Source organism: Sardina pilchardus, chromosome 5 (genome assembly GCF_963854185.1).
Source record: "Sardina pilchardus chromosome 5, fSarPil1.1, whole genome shotgun sequence".
Classification (NCBI taxonomy): domain Eukaryota; kingdom Metazoa; phylum Chordata; class Actinopteri; order Clupeiformes; family Clupeidae; genus Sardina; species Sardina pilchardus.
This window is the reverse complement of record NC_084998.1, coordinates 16,733,703-16,753,288: the sequence shown is the minus strand read 5'-3', so window position 1 is coordinate 16,753,288 and position 19,586 is coordinate 16,733,703. Positions and strand designations below refer to the sequence as shown.

General features: G+C 44.3%; 2 protein-coding genes across 4 annotated transcripts in view; one reads left to right on the top strand and one right to left on the bottom strand.

Moving 5' to 3' along the window:
- The first annotated feature begins 224 nt into the window (after positions 1–224).
- LOC134079852 (protein FAM161A-like) lies at positions 225–5,858 on the top strand. Its single transcript, XM_062535962.1, has 6 exons — positions 225–433; positions 1,140–1,213; positions 2,969–3,814; positions 4,120–4,269; positions 5,120–5,219; positions 5,686–5,858. Exons 1-6 carry the CDS (start codon positions 269–271, stop codon positions 5,803–5,805), a joined length of 1,455 nt encoding a protein of 484 aa, XP_062391946.1. The 5' UTR covers positions 225–268; the 3' UTR covers positions 5,806–5,858.
- A 2,826-nt stretch (positions 5,859–8,684) lies between these two features.
- The window catches only part of dlg2 (discs, large homolog 2 (Drosophila)), a 129,206-nt gene continuing 118,304 nt past the window's right edge, over positions 8,685–19,586 (bottom strand). For all 3 annotated transcript variants that reach the window (XM_062536680.1, XM_062536681.1, XM_062536682.1), the window contains 9 exons: positions 19,040–19,216; positions 18,307–18,382; positions 16,085–16,184; positions 12,403–12,453; positions 12,145–12,246; positions 11,097–11,269; positions 10,775–10,884; positions 10,551–10,642; positions 8,685–9,914 (listed from right to left, as the gene is read on the bottom strand). In XM_062536680.1, the coding sequence (XP_062392664.1) occupies positions 9,808–9,914; positions 10,551–10,642; positions 10,775–10,884; positions 11,097–11,269; positions 12,145–12,246; positions 12,403–12,453; positions 16,085–16,184; positions 18,307–18,382; positions 19,040–19,216 (988 nt within the window). In that variant the 3' untranslated portion in view covers positions 8,685–9,807. The remainder of the gene's footprint in view (positions 9,915–10,550; positions 10,643–10,774; positions 10,885–11,096; positions 11,270–12,144; positions 12,247–12,402; positions 12,454–16,084; positions 16,185–18,306; positions 18,383–19,039; positions 19,217–19,586) is intronic.

Here is a 19,586-nt window from a genome sequence, read left to right as displayed (position 1 = left end):
GTAAGCACTGGGGCATAAGACAGCAACTCGCTCTGCTTCAAACGTGTAATGGGCTACTGCAAGCATGAGATCTTTTCGTCTGACTGCCGATACATACATGAATAGAATTTTGCGTGAAGTAGACTAGGCTATATTATGACCATAGACTGTGACATGACAAAAGACTGTCCTGAAATGGAACACATTTTTCTTTTCTAGGCCTACTTGTTCACCTGAACGGCCTATCGGTCTCAGAAATTATGCAAAGCTAGGAATTCATACAAGAGAAATGTGGTTACCCCACCGTAATGCTATCATAAGACATAGCTGTTTACATTCTCCTGTAAAATATGATGATGACAAAAATGTAGTATGTCGTAAAACGCCGCCACCTGGGCCGCATGACGTGTATTACATGTGCCTGAAAACACCTTGCTATGTGGATACTCGACAGGTGAGATCTGAAGTAGCCTAGAATATCTAATTAGGCCAAATTAGATTTAAGCAAAGTAGATAAAGTGTTTGACTAGTGAGTCTTGAAATCATGGATATTTTCTAAATGTAATGAATATCGTTATTAACAATTTTCTGCCTTTTGCCCTCACACTAGCCTATCTATTTTGGAACAACCTCCCATTTGTACATTAACACACAATTACATTTTATTTGTCAACACTCTGCATGGATTATTGACTTACCACAAATATTCTCAGCAGTTTCTTGGTTTCCTTAATTAGGCCTTTGCACTAAATGAATCATATAGCATCTTATTAAAGTCAGTGTTTAGGCCTAATTTAGGTCTTAACCTTTAACTATTATCAACACCATCAGAGAGAGCATCAACAACATCAAACACAAATTCTGATGATGGACAGCATGTTTTGACATCTGACAGCATTGGCACAATACTACATTTTTTTATTTTGTTATTTATTATATCACGTGTTTCTCAAGCCTGTAATCATAAATTACATTCAGGCACTGGCTAGCCTACTTTGTGTGTGTGTGTGTGTGTGTGTGTGTGTGTGTGCGTGTTACAATATGAAATGTTTTTTCTCAGATCTCAATAATCCCTTTGCTGTGTTATATGGTCTAGAGTAGGGTGTATAATTCTTAGAGCAATGTATGTACTGTAACTGAGCTTATGGGATCTCTTCCAGCCAAAGTACAACCCTCTGACATACATAACCATAGACCCTTTTGACAACTATGAAGCACTGCACAACACCAAGAGGTAAGCTTACTTGTCTCATTTGTATTGCATAATATTAATAGCCAATATTATTTAATATGAAGAACTTTGCAGCTTTGGAGTTTGACTGTGTCCTCACTATACAGTTGAGGCCAAAATGATTAGCCCCCCCCCCCCCCTTGTGAAATCAGACATAATCCTTTGTTTATGAAAATGACCATTTCCAAAAATGTGCCTAGTTTATATGATCACAAAAAAGCAAAGACAGTATGCCCACAAGGTTTGATGATAATTGTTTACTCATGCTCTGATTTGTGACAAGAAAAGCAAGAATTGACATGTTCAAAATCATGAGCCCCCAGACCATTAATAGTCAATAGTGTAGCCTTTCTTTGCTTCAACTGACAACAACTTCTTTGAATAGTCTTTTACTAGGTTGGCAGACTTGGCACATACACGTATCTCTTAAGCACTCTTTAGCTCCAGCTCGTCCAAACTGCATGGTTTTCTTGTATGGACTCTTAAGCACGTGCCACAGATTCTCAATGGGGTTGAGGTCTGGTCTCTGTAGGCTATTCCAGCACCTTGATTTTGGTATCCTGTAAATTTTAGGGCGTTTTAGACCACTTTTTTTCACTATGCTTTGGGTTATTATCATGCTGAAGGACCTGGTGGTGACCTAAGCCTAGACTAAGAGCAGACGTCTTGATGTTATCCCTCAAAAGATCAACATAATCTTTCGTTTCATGATCCCCTGCACCCAAACAAGGCTCTCTGTGCCTTAGACAGCAAAACAGCCCCATAACATGATGCTTCCACCACCATGCTTCACTGTGGGAACTGTATTTTTATGGTTGTAGACCTTCCCTTTTTTCGCCAATCATAGGCAACATCCATGTACCCAAACAGCTCCAGTTTAATGTCATTAGACCAAAGGACAGTTTTCCAAAACTCATGTTTAGCTTTTAAATGTGCATGGACAAAGTTCAGTCTGACTTTGAAGTGCTCCTTTTGGAACAATGGTTTTTTTCGTAGGTTTGTTATGCACAAACTTGGAACTCTTTGTACTTTGTAATGATGCCTTGCACGGCTGTTCTACAGACTGTGAAGCATCTAGAAATTACAGTATAGCCTTTCTCCATATAACAGGCCTCAATGATTTAGATTTCCTTCATCTTCAGCATGCCTGTAAAGGCAGTCCCCTCTCAGACAGGTGTTCCAGTGCCTGTAGGCCTGTTCCTTGAAGTCTTTAGGTAAACAATCAATGCTGATTGGGTGTTCAGGTGTTGTCTGGACATTGACTGACTGCAAAGGTGCGGCTTGAAAGGTGACAGGTTGGTCGTGTGTGTTTGAAAGCAAAAGAATTACATGGGAGCTAATCATTTTGACCACTCCACTTTTCACACAGTTTGAGATTAAGCATTACTAATAATAATATTAACACTCCACAATGCACCAGATTCTACATAATAACACTGGCGAATGTTTGATTTTTAAAATTTGTCTCTTCTCTCTTGGCCTTTGTGTAACCTTTCCATTGATCTTCCAAGCTGCGTGTTTTCCACTTTTCTTTGCGTTGTCCATGTGCACAGCCTCAGAGAGAGTCACATATATTTTCATTGCACTGGTATGGTGACACATAAAGTTCACTCATTCATTCATAATGGCGTTTGCTTTCAAACTCATCCTAAAGGCCAAACTAAAAATATTAACATTCCATTATCCACTTGGTCTGTGAAGGATGTGCTGCACATTGTGGTATATAGATGTTTATGTTTTTATTCACTTATTCCACAGTAAAGAAACCACAAGGGGGATCCAGGAGAAGGAGCCTGGGAGGATCATGGTCACTCCTGAGGAGAAGTGGTGGAACGAGGAGAGAGACAATGACCACGAGACGGACACGGCGACCACCAGTGGAGATATGGAGACCGGCACGCTGGCCTGGATGTGGGACGGCTTCAGTGTCGATGACTACGACCTAAAGCCGCGACCCATCACGGTCACCCCAAAGGCCGTGGAGAGCAAACCCAGAGTGACCGTGCCGGAGCCGTTCCAGATGACCCTGAGGGAGATGGAGAAGCGGCGGAAGCCCAGGCAGGCCTGGGAGGAGGTGAGCGTGGAGCCACAGACGACACCGCCGCCGCCGCCGCGGTTCAAGGCCAGCCCCATCCCCAGGAGCACGCGCTTCTGCCGCTACGACAAGATGGTCCAGGAGTGCGAGAGACAGCGGCAGATTGTTCGCGAGAAGCGGAAGGCGTTTCTCCAGGCCATGCAGTGCCCTTTCGGCGTCGGGGACGCAAAGCCCACCAAGCGACCCCCGGCGGCGAGCGCAGAGGAGAAGCCGACTTTCAGGCCGGCCATCAACCCCACCGTGCCGGACTTCACCAAGCTGCACCACACGTTCGAGGACCGACTGAAGCACGTCAGGCAGCAAAGGCAGCCCACCGTGCCTCAGCCGTTCAGCTTCCAGGCCAGTGCACTTGGTGACCACCAGCAGACCACCTGCAGGACGGTCAAGGAGCCAGTAAAGACCACCAAGTGGCAAGATGCCACTAAGAGATCAGCAGACCAGTGGACAAAGGCGACGGCAAGATCACCAAGGAATACGAAGTCCGCTCTGTTGCGGGAGGGGGCTGTGAGGTGAGAGTATGTCTGCACATATTATGGGATGCCGTTCACTGGAGTTTATATAGCATTGCTTAGGGTTGAAAATATAACGCCTGTGTTTGTTTTTTTAGACCTGCTTATACGTACATTTGACCCACATACTGTATATGGACAAGCTTAATAAATTTGATAGAAGAGAGACAGGGGGCAGAGAAATGTGTGAGCTTCACAGGTTAATCTTGGTGATGTTTTTAACAGCGTTTAGAATAGACTTAACAGAACACATGAACTGTTTGAGAGCATTAGGTGTGAATGTAATCAAGGGCATATCTCAATAGGAAGAAACTAACATCTGAAGCAGCTAAACGAATGGAGTATGAGAACCAGACGTCAGACACAAGGGCCAAGCTGCAAAAAGAAGTAGGACTGTGGATTACTGCTCAGAAGTGCTACAGTTCTGCAAATGAAAAGAGGAGGGAGTATTACAGGTTTGATTAAGACAGTTGTTTTCCTTTAGATTATTCAGGATCAACTGTTCAGAGCAAGTCAACAGGCAGAAGCTAGAGTTGAGTAAAAAGTACGGATTTAACTTATTAACTCAAATAATATGAACTAAGCACAGACTCTGAAATGTGTAGGCTACTCTGTAAATAGGCATATAAAAGTAAAAAGTATCCTGTTTAGAGGAAAGTTTCAGTTTTTGCCCCTTTTAGTTTACACCTCCTGGGTTCAGAGGTGTAAAAGTCTGGCTTCAGAAGGTAAAAGTCCTGCCACCTATTTACTCCAACCATTCACTAAACCAGCGCTGCATGATTCTAATTAGCACAACTCCCCAACCAGCTAATTAGTGAAGTCATGTGTGGTAAGTGCACAAGAAGAACCAATTTACCAATACATAGTAGGACTTTTACTTCTTAAAGGTGGACTCTGCCTGGGTTATAACAATGCTTTATTTTCAAACAACTTCATGCAGATTGACAGTCACTTTTTGGTTCACAATTTGCTCTCTACCTACAGATACCCAGATCATACACACATTTTTAAATCTATCAACAATGTGTTTTAACAATGTATGGTTAAGGTTAGGGATTGGGTTTGATTAAGGTGATGTCCAGTAACTGTTCAACAATTATTTTAAAGACTGAATTTCCACAAAATCTGTTAAGTCTCTATAATAGGTGGACCATCTAAATTAAGTGTTGCCACTTTTTTCACCTCCTGCCGGGATAACACTGACTCTAGGTTCCAATAACTGAACTTTCGGAGAATTCGATGAAGGTACACTACTACTTAACTTCATCCAGTAAAATACTGAGACACGTTTTTTGCCCGTGCTAGGAGAGAGCTGCAGGCTCGGAGTGCGGAGTACCGGGCAGAGCTGGCCGAGATGAAGGAGCGCGTCAGCCGCAGACCCCTGATGCTGCAGAGCCTCCACGACGTCAGTGCTCCCCTGCTGTCCGGTTCCCCGCTGTTGAACACTATTCAGTCAACTCTCCGCAGGGCTGGAGCGAGCCGTTAACTGGCCCACCCCGCTTAAGGCCCTGCAGCATGTGACTTTCCTGACTTGAGCTTAAGCCTACCTTACACTGACAAGATTTGGGAAAGATTCTTGAAAGACTGTAGTCTTTTGAGTAAAGTCTGAATGAGGGGCATTAGTTAAAAGACAACAATCTTTCAAGAATCTTTCCCAAATCTTGTCAGTGTAAGGTAGGCTTTAGTAGAATATAGAAGATAAGATGCAGATCATAGGATAGCCAATTCAGGCTAGTCTGTGCTTGGCTTCATGTACCATTGTTCTTACCAAGTCAAGTCTCTCATCAGTATTTCCCTGGTCATCAGTGTTGCAGATCATTTAGCCATAAACTCACCCGTGTATCACCCTCTTTTTGGTGTCTCTCTTGTAGCCAGCCACGCAAGACCACAGCTCCTGTGTGATTCTGGAACACCTGGTGCTAGAGGACTTCCTGCGTTGGAATCAAGCGCAGACTGGTGACCAGAGCCATCAGCTTCAAATAGAGAGTTAAAGGTTCATACGGACAACCTGGAGGGAGACATTATTTCCGACTTTGTACAACTGACTCACTACAATGATAAACACTTTGTGGAAATACTGCTTTTCAATACAATATATAATATATAATATAAAATGAATGTAGCCTTACTTTTGTGTAAATGTTGTGTCATTATGTGAAGGGCATGATAATACTATACATTAGTATTCTCACAGAAAATATACATTAGCAGCTTGGGTCCGTGTATGTTATTTGCATCACCTGTTAACGCCAGCATTCTATGTTGTTATTCAGTAGTAAACCAGTACAACATTTAAGCTTGTATGACATTAACCACAGGTGTTAATTGTAAAATTTGATACCCAACAATTTCAGAACTATACTGTGAGTCTACAGTCTTGCCTCAACATTGTCCTCTTTTGAACTGGTTTCATTAAAGACAGCAGTTAGAACTTGCTGGCATGGGTTCTGAAGAGTGACTCCTATCTTTCTGAACATAACATGACTACTGTAAGACCGTCAAATATTAAATGGAGCTCACATCTCTGTTGCCTTCAGCAAATGCGTATAATGGCTGTTCCCAATTCCAATCAAAATGCAAAAAGTACCCAAGTAGGGCATGTTAATGAGAAATTGGAAGAACTTAGAAGAACGACACAGCACATAATCAAACATAAAAGGGGAATAAAAGAGACCATTTTCATTTAAAAGTCTCACCAAACCTTTAATTTACATTGTTTTTCAAGACGGATGCTGAATAGAGCTTCCTCATGTATACCTAAAGCAATGTATTTAAAGTGATTCTTCAAAGCAATCGGGAGTATATACTTTAACATGATGCAAAGGACACATTTCATTTTCTTTTTTCTTCATTTTCTTAGAAAATAAAAAAGCAAACAAAGACAGAAATAAAACAATTATTCTGTTACAGATAAGTGATGGTAACTATACAGTCCCATTTGTGTTAAGTGTGCTTATGGCATTTCTATACCAATCAAATCAATGGAAATAATACTCGTGTACTCAATGAAAAGGGCTAATTCAATTTGGGCAAATCTTGTGTACACTACACCTCATACTTCAAGTGAAATTACAGCTGAGATAAGTGCAGTGTCAAAATCCAAATAGTTCAGGACATTTTCAGATGTGTAGCTGACTCCGTAAAGTGCTGACATGACCTCTTTAAGACTTAAAGACAGGGAGCATCAATCAACAGAAATTAGACCAGCTACCACACTGTAGTAAGACATCATTTAAGTAGATGTGATTCATACACAGTATTTGTAGAAAAACCAAAAATGTGTCAATGGAGTGCCAACCGATATTTCACTGTAAGTACAACACAGCACACCATCGATGAAGATTCAACAAACAAAACTTGAGATGAACTTTTTGAATGCAATGGCATTTGTTGGACTGTGAAGAAGTGAAGTTGCAGACCTTAAAACAATGTCCAAATGAAGAGCAAAGTTCAACCTCCTGCCACAGTATACCATCTTAGCAAAACCAACAGAGAAGAGGGCTGACTCCATTTTTAAATTCTAAAATCGAAGGGAAAAATAACGCTCCTTTTAAAAGCTGCTCTGGTAACTGCAGTGCAAGCGTAAATCAGCGTAAAGTTCGAAATTCGAGTGGTGGCAACGCCTATCTGGCAACGCCCTCTCTGGCAACCCTGAGAAAAATAAAACCCATTCATTCATTTCCACCTGCTGCTACAGCGCTGAAAGGATTCAGCTCTCACTTCAAGAGCACTAGATGCTGAGCACCACTCCACTGTTGAACACTAAACATATGTGCATATGGTCACCCTTCCTACCACGTCATTATCACTTCAACTGGCTGCTTACTATCACACAGGCCACTGCATTCAACAGAGGAAACACAACCATTTTGGATCTACCCAGAGGACAGGTACATGAAAAGACTATAAGGGGGGTAAAATGACATATAATTCCTCCTCTCTGTCTAAAATATATACCGTATACTTTGATAACTGATGTGAAGGACTGATATGCTACAAATAAACGTTATCATTTAGAGAAGTTTTCTTTGTGGAAGAAAAGTGTCATGGCATATTTCTTTTGTCTGTAGAAGTGGATTATTAGATGGCTACCAGATTTTCCTATTGCCAGGAAATCAAAACAGTTGAAAAGTATCCCTCTGTCTCAAACACTTCAAATCCCCCCCCCCACCCTCCCCACCACACACACCTTGGTTTCGTCATACAGTACCATTTGGAAGTCATCCATCTGAATAATCACCAGGTTACAACGATGTCACACACTCATAGAGAGTACCGACATGTTGGATACCCCTCCCCTTTTTAAGGCAAGTGGTGACCAATACGTCAAAAGTCCCTTGCCATAGGATGATGCCAGGCTGTAGAAGCCACGCTAGTATTGCAAAAAACAGAGATAAATCCTCTCCACATATTCTAGTCAATTGCTTTTGGCATCTGTGGTTTGGTATCCACTACCAATGGCAGCCAAGCATGGCAAGGGCTATAATAGGAAATACAAGTAAATTCATGTACATTTTCAACTATATACATAAAGCATTAAATAAATACATGTGCGCACTGCCATGTGTGTGCACAGAAATATATTTGCCACAAACAAATAAACAAACAAACAAACAAACAAAAAAAAAAAAAAACGATCAGTCTGATTGCGCGAGTCACTCAAGGATTTTCTGTACACTAACTGGAACGGCTAGACACACATAGGGCATCCCATGTGGAGCCCCTAACGCTTGTCTGTCTCTTCAGTGCGTGCTAAGTGAGGTAAACAGGACTTCATGTAAACACTTTCAGTATGCTTCAGGGAAGCTGGGGTGTGTTGGGAGCGCCCCCCCCCTCCCCCTGCCTGCCCCCCCCCCACCTTCTTTCTCTCTCTCTCTCTCTCTCTCTCTCTGCAGATCCTCCTCTCTTCAGCACGGAGGTGGACACAGCACAGGGTCCAGTCCTCCCTGCCTCCAACAAAGCTCTCACAGGCGAGGAGGGCAGGAGACTTGTTTTACAGCTCTGGATTTCGGCGGAAACGTGTTGGTCACCACAGTGCAGCGTTACACAGACGCCTCCCTCCTGGGCCACAGTGGACGAGGGACCACTAAGTATTTATGTAGCGTCACACAGCATCCCCATCAATTACTACATCTACACAATAACACCACTACATCGTACAAGTAAAATACATTTTTAAGTTTCTTTTTAAACAAAGTTATATATCTTCATTATAAATATTTTCCTGTGCTGTTGTGCCCTCTATCAATACAAAATATAAATATAGTGTCATATTTCCTATTTCTAGTTGTTTCCCTTTGTATACTTTTAAAGCATCTTTTTAAAACACAATTTGTCAAATGTACAATTTCAAACGAGAAATCTCCCAAAGGAACATCTTCAAAATAAAATCTGACAATGTAATGAATTAAATTAAATAATAATAAAAAAAAACTAATAATGACTTGTGACAGGAGGAAGGGTTTCAAACATAACTTGTCCATGGGCCATGTGAGTGCATAGATGCGAAATTCATCAGAAATGTGTCAACCACTAATGCGACATGGAAACTCTTCAGGCTTCTTGAGGTTTGGTGGCTGGAGAGGAAGGGTGAGAATAGACTGGGTCTCTTCTCACCCACGTGTTGGTGAGATTATCCGGATCGTTCCATCTCTTCTCTCTGTCCCTCTTGCTTGAGATCGTTCCTGCTGTTTGCATGGACCTATTCCAACTGCTGACTGTGTTGAACTTGCCTTGCTCAAATAAAAATGCTAATGAATAAGTATACAAACAGTCTGTTTTCGAGGCCATGTTTCTAACACTTTGTGGTGTACATTCAGGAACATTCATATTGAAAGTGAAAAACAAAAACAAAAAACAAAGAAACGTAACAAAAAAAGTTAGTATTATTCACTATCATTAACAATTACCATCGCCGCAATAATTTATCATATATTACAAATTATTTCTACTTTTTTTTGCAGTCCATAATCCCTGCCATGATTCTCTGTTCCTTAAAGTTTTTCTTTTGAGGGAATCCAGATATAAGGTCCAGACTGCTCCTCGATCACCATTTTGCACTGGGTATAAATGTCCTCTAAGGTCTCTCCTTGAACAAGAGCTGTAAAAGAAGAACAGAGGAGGGGAGGAGATGGTCAGACCAAAAGAAACAGGCGGACACTCCACTTTACATGCACAGTTCTTCTGCTTTTCATTCAGCTTGCTTATTAAAAAAGCTGCCCGTCTCCAATGGTCTGTGACTAAGTACATGATTATGGTACCCACATGATATTCAACATTGGGCATTTATGATGTTTGAAGCAATTGCTTTTATCACAGAGGACTGGAGCAACTAATAACCTTTACAGAGCAGGTATTCATTCACACTTGTGGCTGCTAATGATATTCTATGTTGCGAGAATACAGTGATAATGAAGTTCCTTGTTAGTGTAAAGGTGCGCCTTGAACAAAAACTCATGCATATTTCATGACAACAAAGACACTGTGCTGAGAGTCACACACTCAGGGGGGCACTGAAATCCCCCCCCATGTCACACATGATGGAGAGTAATGGCTTTCTCCAGTTGGCCTCCGAGGCAGTGGAGCTTGAATATGCAAAAGACCCTGGTGGCCCTGCCAAACCCTCAGCAACTCACCAGAAAGCTCCCGTAACAAGCTGTCAGCAGCCACAACCCCCCCCGCCCCACCCACACACACACCCCCACACACACACCCTCCCTCCGTGTGATTTGCTCACCTGTGAAAAACTCGCCAAACTCCTGCTCCAGCTTCATGGCGCGGTCAAACGTCTTCCTCGCCTGCTCCTCCGTCAGCCTCTTGTTCATCTCCCTGGAAACAAACCAGAGTTCAGCTCAGCGCTCCGCTCTCCGACGACAACACGCTGGATTTCCTTCACACTCGAAGGTGAATTTGTCTCTCATGTTTAGGATACAATTTCAAAAGAACTAGTTAATTACTTACATTAATGATTCTATGGACCTGGGCTTTATAAAGATGGCAATTGGGTAGAGTTGTGCTACTTGTAGCCGTTTAATGGCGTTCCCAGACACATCCAATATGCAATGCTTCCCCTGGAAGAGAAGAAGAAGACGAGAATAAACAACAAACACTACTTCAGTGGGAGGGTGGAATGCATTAGTTGAAGCTAAGCCACAAAATGAGTGTAATCTGTAACATATGCCATCAGGCAGAGTCCCATAAAACTATCCAGAAATCTTTATAGTTAATGATGAGTTAATGATGAATTAATGGTGAACTAATGCAGCCAAGTAATGCCTCTCACCCGTTCTGCCACGTATCTGACAGACTGTACACTGGTTCCGTAAAGATTGTCGTTGTACTGCCCCGCCTCGATGAACTTGTGCTCTTGGATGTCTTTTTCCATTTGCTCGCGGGAGGTCACAAAGTGATAGTCTCGGCCGTCCACCTCGTAATCCCGCTTCGGTCGTGTCGTGTCTGAGTGGCGATGACAAGATGCGGGACGACAGTAAGGAAACGATTTTGGGGAGTCGTTCATTCATGCATTAATATGCTGACAGGAATTTTACACTCAGGACTCAGGACAGTGAGAACTGTCTGAATCTATTCCTCAGAAGGACACCACCGGCCCTTCAGCGCAGAGACTTTCTTCATAAGTAATCTAAGGCTTCAATTACTGTGAAAATGGGGACATTTTTTTTTTCATCAACTAGTGTGTGTTTCCTGTGACTATAAAGGAAGTGTGAAGATGTGAAGGGATCTTCAACAGGATCTACAGACTGAGTGAGGAGGGGGACTATCTATCTGGTCCACTACATCCTGAACTGGTAGATTGAGGACTGATAAGCTCACTTACCCACTTGCCCTGAACTGTTAGCTGCATTTTAAGGTTTTCAAAAATGAACAAAAAGACAAGTAAATAAAACACATGCAGACAGAAAAAAACATAAAGACATGAAACACAAAACGTGAAGAAAACATACACAAAAAAAACAAAAAACAAAACAACAAATTCAACACAAACACATTCTAAATAAAAGTCACAACACAAAACAGATGGGATAGTCAAACAAAAACACAAAAGACTCAAACTCAAAAAGCAACACACAAACGCACACACAAACAAAAACACAAACACAAACATACCTGGGGTCTACTGTACAAACACACATTATGCTGCACTGGTCCAGGGATGGATGGCAGGACTTTAGATAACTGCCACACTACTTACCCTGATGCCATCCCTCTACTCTACTAGTGCCAGCCCAGACAGGCTACGTCTCCTCTGCCACCTACTGAGGTGGGCACAACAGTGCCCTTGCCACCCTTTTAGGGTTGTGGGTTCTACTCACGTGGCACACATGAGCCAAATTTGTCGGGGAACTCAGAGATCAGGTCATCGTTCACTCGGTCCTTCATTGGTCCAAGAATGATGACTGGCCGGGCGTAGGTAACTGTTGAGATTTAAAGAAATCTTTCTGTTAAAACACATTAACACACCTGTGGTAGTATATGGAGGCTTTTATAAGCTGGTCTGCTGAAATGCAAGGGGAGGAGGGGTATGTGTGTGTGTGTGTGTGTGTGTGTATGTGTGGCAGAGAAACACTTACTTTCTTGCCGCATGACAGGCTCATAAGACAAAATCAAATCCTCTTGACTCCCTGTGGAGAGACAGAGATGATAAACACACTGAACACAGGACTGAGCTGTCCAGACGCATCTTCCCCAGTGATGGTCATTCACAAATAAAAAGCTATGAAAAATGTAATGCATATGTCACACAATGTGTTATATGGCTGTGTAGATTTGGACGAGGATGCAGAGATGGCTTTGCTGAGAGCTCTGATGAAATACTGTACACACAAACATAACCTCTATGAGTCGGTTTCAAGGCACAGGACATGAAATCTTCAGAACTCTGAGCAGAGGAGCTTCAGACATGTAAGCCAACAGAGACACCCACTTCGCTTTTTTTCCACTCGTGCGACGACTCTAAGCTCGTCTAATGCCTCAAAACTTCTTTAGAAGCCGGAGGAAAGGCAAACGGCACCATAGCAACAGATCTCGGTTAAATACTAGGGAGTGGATTCCTCTGCGCCTTATAAGGAAATCCCTTCCGCCTGAGCCGCAGTGACAGGGTTTTTTTTTCGTGCTCTTTTTTTGCGCTGTGGTACTGAAAGCAGCCGGGGCTATGGGGCTTCTGAGCTCCTCTAGATCAAAGGTGGGTTTGTGTGCACGACAGGCCCACGGCGGGCGGATCAGCTGAAGGTCTAGGCCAGATCAATCAAGCTCGGCTGTGAGGCGTGGCACAACGCTCTGATGGATGGACGCTGTGGCCGGTGGAGACAGCCCATCCATCACCAGACCCATCCTGCTCCAGGAGTGTCGGCTGAGGAGGGCTGAACTCCTCACCCTGGACACACACACACACACACACACACACACACTCACACACTCCCCTCCTCCTGTAGTATGGCAGGGGAGGTAGCTGGGTGACTCTGATCTGTCAGCAGACGACAGCATTCTCCTCCCAAACGAAGTCATTTAAATATCACTGTGCCATTTTAATTAAATACCTCTCCACCCAATTTGGTCCATGTTACAATGGCAAAGACAAGAAAAGGAGGAGAGAAAGAGAGAGAAAGCGAGAAAAGAGAGAGAGAGAGAGAGAGAGAGAGAGAGAGAGAGAGAGAGAGAGAGAGCTTGCCAGCTGAAACGGTTCACTGCTCTTTTGGCATTTGATCTGCACAGTATTCCGGAAGCATCACAAAATGTGTGTTTGACGTGAAGCTGAACTCTTCATGTCTCCGTCATGCTCTGGATGGGGCCCATTAATGCTCTTATTCAGGCCGGCCATGCACATCACACTCAATGGCCTTCTGCATCACAAAGAACACAGAAAATGTGCCCGCACTGTTTCTCGGGGAAAATACGCTGACATCAATGGGAACCTACAGGATAATGGACCTCTACATACAGTGTGATGCTCAGGAGTGCAAGACAATAGGTTCCCTATTATGGCATAAAGAGATGACTAGCCTTTAGTCTATTAGAAAGAAAGAAAGAAAGAAAGAAATAAGTGTTGCACAAGAACTGTGCTATTTTCTTTCTTTTGTTATATACTGCTAACATAGTGTGGAGAGGTATATTGCAGATGTCATCACGAACGTAATCTGTAAGGCCTTCATGCCACAATTTAGAGCAAGATGATGCAGAGCATTTCACGTCTCCTTTTCAATAATACACAAAGGACAAAAAAGATGTCCCTATGTAGAAACATTTGGACGTGCATTACGCAGGCCGAGTGATTCTGATAGATTAAAACTCATCAATCCTTGACACAGCTTTCCGTGAGTACGGCAGTAGCTCTGCATAAGAATGCATTCTATGTAAAATGATGTGGGCGAAGATCCACGGTTTGTGAGTATATTAGTGACTAAGAGCCACATCCCTCAGTGTGCCACAGGAGATAACGCAGCGCGGTCCCACATGGGCGACTCTCTCATTAAAAACAACACCCGCTATTGTAATGACAGCCCAGCGATAAACCGCCAAAACAAGGCTCCCCTATATGAACCGTGGAGTACGTCTGCCGCAGAGCGGGGCCCGCCGGCTGGGCTACATGCGGGCATCGTGCCGCTGGGTCTCTGGCTCATGCCCGTCTCTGGAGGCCAGACGGGGGCTTTTGTGCTGATGTTTTTCATGCTGTCAGAATCCATACAAGACATGATGCACAGCGTGGAGGCAGTGGCTCCACACAGTCGATTGGCATCCGATCAAAAAAAAAAAGCCGCCGCCTCCTCCTCTTCCGAGACCAAACACAAACTCTCACCGCGACTAAGATGGTGTCTCCGTGATCAGACTGAAGACTGCCGTCATAACACCCTTCAAATGAACCCCAGAACGAGAGACGCTGCCGCTAATGACCGGGAAGTCTAAACAGTTTAGGATGGTGCAGTGGTGCGGACGAGAAAAATTGCGAGCAACAAGGCGTTCGCCACAAACGCTTGCCTCTGTCTGCTGAGTCTGATTGGACCTGGCGTTGGGTCTTGCTATAGCACTAATTTCATCTCATAGCACACCCCACTGGGCATGTTTATACAGAACACACACACACACACACACACACAGTTTAGGATGTCGTGGACGTAAAAACAACCACCATGGTAACAGCACAGATAAGAATAACACAGACACTCAAAACAAGCAAAATTACCCAAGCACAGTCTTATCAAACATAAAGGACCATGTGTGCATTGTGACACATACACTGTATTTATTTTGGGGCAGGGTGATGCAGTGCATAAACAAGGTGAATGGGAGCGTTACGTGAGAGCTGTAGACATTCAGGAGTCAAACGTCCTAGCTAGCCAGCATGCACAGATAAGCTAATGGACACCCCTGCCACCACCCACCCACCCACCCACCCATCAAACGGGATTACAGAACCGGGGAACCCAACAGAACGGAGAACAGAACCAAATAGAAAAGGGACGACCCAGAACTGAAAAAAATGCATCGGGATGGGTTTGGGGGGCGGAGGGGTGGGGGGGGGTTTGGGGGTTGTGCTGCAGACGGGACCATTCCTGTATGGACTTACTCAGCGTCTTTGTCCCATAACCGTCGTCACCTAATCCAGGAATGTCCTACATGGCCGTCCAGCAGACGGAGGGGGGGAAGGAGGGAGGGAAGAGAGAGAGAGAAACAGAGAGAGAGAGAGAGGAGGATGATGGGGGGGAGAAAGAAGAGAGAAAGAGAAAAAGAGAGAGAGAACACAGCCGCAGAAGAGTAGAAGGTAGAGGTCAGTGGAGTGAGGGAGAGGAGGCCCGGGGCGGCCCAGCCGACAGCCCGCTCTGGTCCAGAACGCTCCGCTGGGCACTCCGACCGCTCGGCTAAGACGGACAGCTGAGAATATCCACCACTGAGCAACCGCATGGCTCTGACCCGCCTGGTTCTGCGCCAGTTCAGTATAACACAGTTCGGTTTAATCTTTGGCGCGGTGGAGCTGAACGGTGGCTTTGAGACAGCAGAGCCTGCTGTTGCTCAGTGCTGGCTACACACAGCTCTCTACCTGTTCTCCACACTTCCGTCACGGTGCCCAAATACACACACAAAACTGCCTAAACCTGCCTGCACCAGAGCCCTGCTGTGCGTTTGTGTGTGCGTGTGTGCGTGTGTGCGTGCATCTGCGTGGGAATGTCTCAGGGAACCTGCAGGTCCGAAATAGTGTGTGTGGGTGTGGGTGTGGGTGTGTGTGTGTTCACTGTGCCAGTCTCCGCAGCTGCTACTTACGTTCCGAGTCACTGCCATCCTGTTCCCCCGGCTCCTTGTTCTTGTAGAACGGGAACTTGCGTGAAAAGATGAAGCTCTTTTTACGCTTTTCACTAAACGACTGTGAGGGAGGAGAGAGAGCATGTGGGGCAAACAGGAACATGGGGCTGTTGTCACACACATGCTGACACACACAGAGAGGGAGCTCCAAACAACATATCGTGGGAAGGGACATCAGTGAGGGCAGGTCAAGTCAACAGCTGATTATCTATGTAGTCTGTATATTATGTAGTCTGCAACATTTCCTGTTGGTAAATGTTGACTTTCTGTAATCGACCATGAAAACCAGGAGGAAATGATGATCAGGGCATAGTCTCCTAAAGGCATCATAGTGGTATGATTATCCTCATCAATAGGAAAGAAATCATAAATATATACCTTCAACTGTTAAGAAACCCTAGCGTTTAGAAGACTAAGCCCTGCATGGTCGTCATTGCTGTTGCCCTGACCACTGATGTGCCTGGGATATTCTCAGACATGGGAGAAATGGAACACAATATAACAGCCACAACAAAATAGGCAACATTGCGGTAGAAAAAAAACAACCATTAAAAATCAGCAACGTATAACAGCAACAAACAAAAGGAAACAGAAAAAACATCATGGGTCATGCAGCTAACGAAGTGAGGTTCATGCTTAAGCCAGACGCAACACACGGTGGGGGCGTGCAGAAGTTCTCTCCTCAAACAAACATGCAGGATGTACCAGTGTACCGTGTGTCTGACACGGACGCGTGAGGTGGGCTGATGCAGATGTTGCCTGTGACATGTTTAAATACGGTATGTGTGTTTAAAGTGAGACAGCTGTCCTGTCTGTTGTAAATAATAGCTCTGATTACCGGTACCACAAAATAGCATGCCTAATGCTACCTATAATTGCTAGATTCAATCAAATGAGAGTACATATGCCTACATTCGGTCTCATAAGAACACAAACTCTGCTGAGTCTGTGCTGTTGGGCTTGGACCTCAAGAGTCTGTAGAGGAACTAGGGACTTGCAGGTGCAAGACTTTGTAACAATGCCTACGAGTAGAAAAATGACAATCTCACTCTGAATATGATTTGAAATGTATAGATATTATATGGGAGATATGGATCCATGCTGAACTTTTTTTATTATTATTATTATTATTATTATTATTCTATATTACATATAATATTATTTTTCTTCATTCTTGTAAACTGCATGTGTTTATTGTCTGTATCAATGTCTTTAATTTCAATATGAAAATATTAAATAATTCACTTATTGAAATAAAATCCTGGTATTCAAATTATAATCCTTCTTTTTGAATCCTTTATCGCAGAGCTTAAGATAACAAAACCTTTATCACTGTGCCAATCATGAGTATGGATATCTTGTGTTTACTTCCAATCCTAGCTTAAATATTAATACGCAGCTTTAATTATTCATTCAGGGAACCCCAAAACACGTTAGAAGCTGCTTAGAAGGTTACTATGGATACAGCACAGCTCGCAATGCTTTTGCTGCCAGAAATTGCAGCCTCACAGATTTCAATATGAAAAAGAAAACAATCTTGCCACCGTTTATTCTAAAGTAACATTTACTTGAAGTGAGCCAACTGTGATTTATGAAAGAAAAAAAAAAGAGGGAAAAAAACCCAGAAAATGGCATGCAGGCCTATTGTCCTGTTCTGGCCCACCAGTGTGATGTGATGCATGCGCTTCTCATGCTCGGAGACGTGTGCTATTGACTAGGACTGATGAGTTGTGGCAGGCTGACAGACAGGAGCGCGCCCTGCTGACGCTGAGGGCAGGCAGCGAGAACGCGCCGGCCGACCGACCGACCGACGCGGCCGACTAGCGCTCTGCGCTGCATGCTTCTGACGAGGAGACAGACAGACAGACAGACAGACAGAGAGAGAGAGAGAGAGAGGCAGCGGGATAGGCAGGGGCCGTGGCCGCTGAGGAGACTGGACAAGGCTCAAGTGACCGTATCTGCGGTGAGATGTCAAAGACCCTGACCTTTAGCTTTTTCCTCTCCTGGGAGCTAAAAAAACATAAGGCCCCCAAAACCCCCTGATCTGTAGATCTGTTTGAGCTCAAAGGTAAAGTTTGACATTTAAGTGTCATAGTGTCACAGTCACTTTGTCAAAAGAGACAAGCCTATTACATCAAATCAAATCTTCACAAACTCTTGACAGGAATGGTTGTGCAACTCACCCCTTTAGAATCGATGCTGCCAGGTTTGGCGTTGAATTTCACCGTCTTCAGTCGCGCTCTCTCTTTCCTCTCAACTCTGGAGGAGCACAAAATGGCGCCATCAAATAACCCTGAGGAGCTGATGCTGATGCACTATCATATGCTGTGTCTAATGTTTGTATGCTTCTTCATGTTTGTACAACAGTGAGTGTGATCTTTGGCATGTTTACACAAGGAGAAACAAAATCTCACTCTGAGACAAATGGGTAAAGCCCTGAGTAAACATACGGCTGTGCTGTTACTGTCAGACGTGTGGAGTGGGGTGTGCTGTAGCACCAGGTGGGGTGAGGTGTGTGGTTGTGTGTGGTGTGTTGTGATGAGTTGTGGTGAGGTGTGTGGTTGTGATGAGTTGTGGTGAGGTGTGTGGTTGTGATGAGTTGTGGTGAGGTGTGTGGTTGTGATGAGTTGTGGTGAGGTGTGTGGTTGGGATGAGATGTGGTGTGGTGTGGCCTATGCAGTGGTGAGGTGTGATGCAGTGATATCTGGTGTGATGTTGGTATGGTAAGCCTGGTATGTTTTGGTGTGGTGAGGTGTGGTATGGTGTGTGGTGGTGGTGGTGGTACGGTTTGGTGGTACGGTTAGATGTGTGTGTGTGTGTGTGTGTGTGTGGTTGTGTGTGTGTGTGTGGTGGTGGTACGGTTTGGTGGTGAAGTTAGATGTGCGGTGGTCTGGTGTGTGTGTTTCGGGGGCCCACCTCCTCCTGCTGGGGATGACGCCCATCTCCTCGCTGTCTCCGTCCGGCGTGGCCCTCCTGGCCTGCCACCACTCATCGTCCGAGGCGTTGATCACGTGCAGGATGTCCCCGTACCGGAAGCTCAGGCCCTGACTGGGCAGACCGCTATCCTTGGCCTTCTCATAGTCAAACAAAGCCCTGGAAAACACACACACACACACACACACATACAGAGAGAGAGGCAGCAGTGAGTTCTCAGTTCACACACACTCATTCACACTAATTTCCACAGCAGTCTGTCACCATCTGTGACCCATACTGTCAAGCAGGACGATAGAGAGAGAGAGAGAGAGAGAGAGAGAGAGAGAAAGATAGAGAGGGACAGAGAGAGAGAGCAAGAGAGAGAGGCACACATTGGGAAATGAAATGTGCATGAAATGCTGGCAGTGTATAAATGTTGTGAGCTGAACAGCAGCTGCTACTATGCTTTCCTTTCACACACGGCAACAGCCAGCCAGAGTCCATTCTACAGTCATGTGCTTCTGCTGGTTCTCCAGCATTCACATGT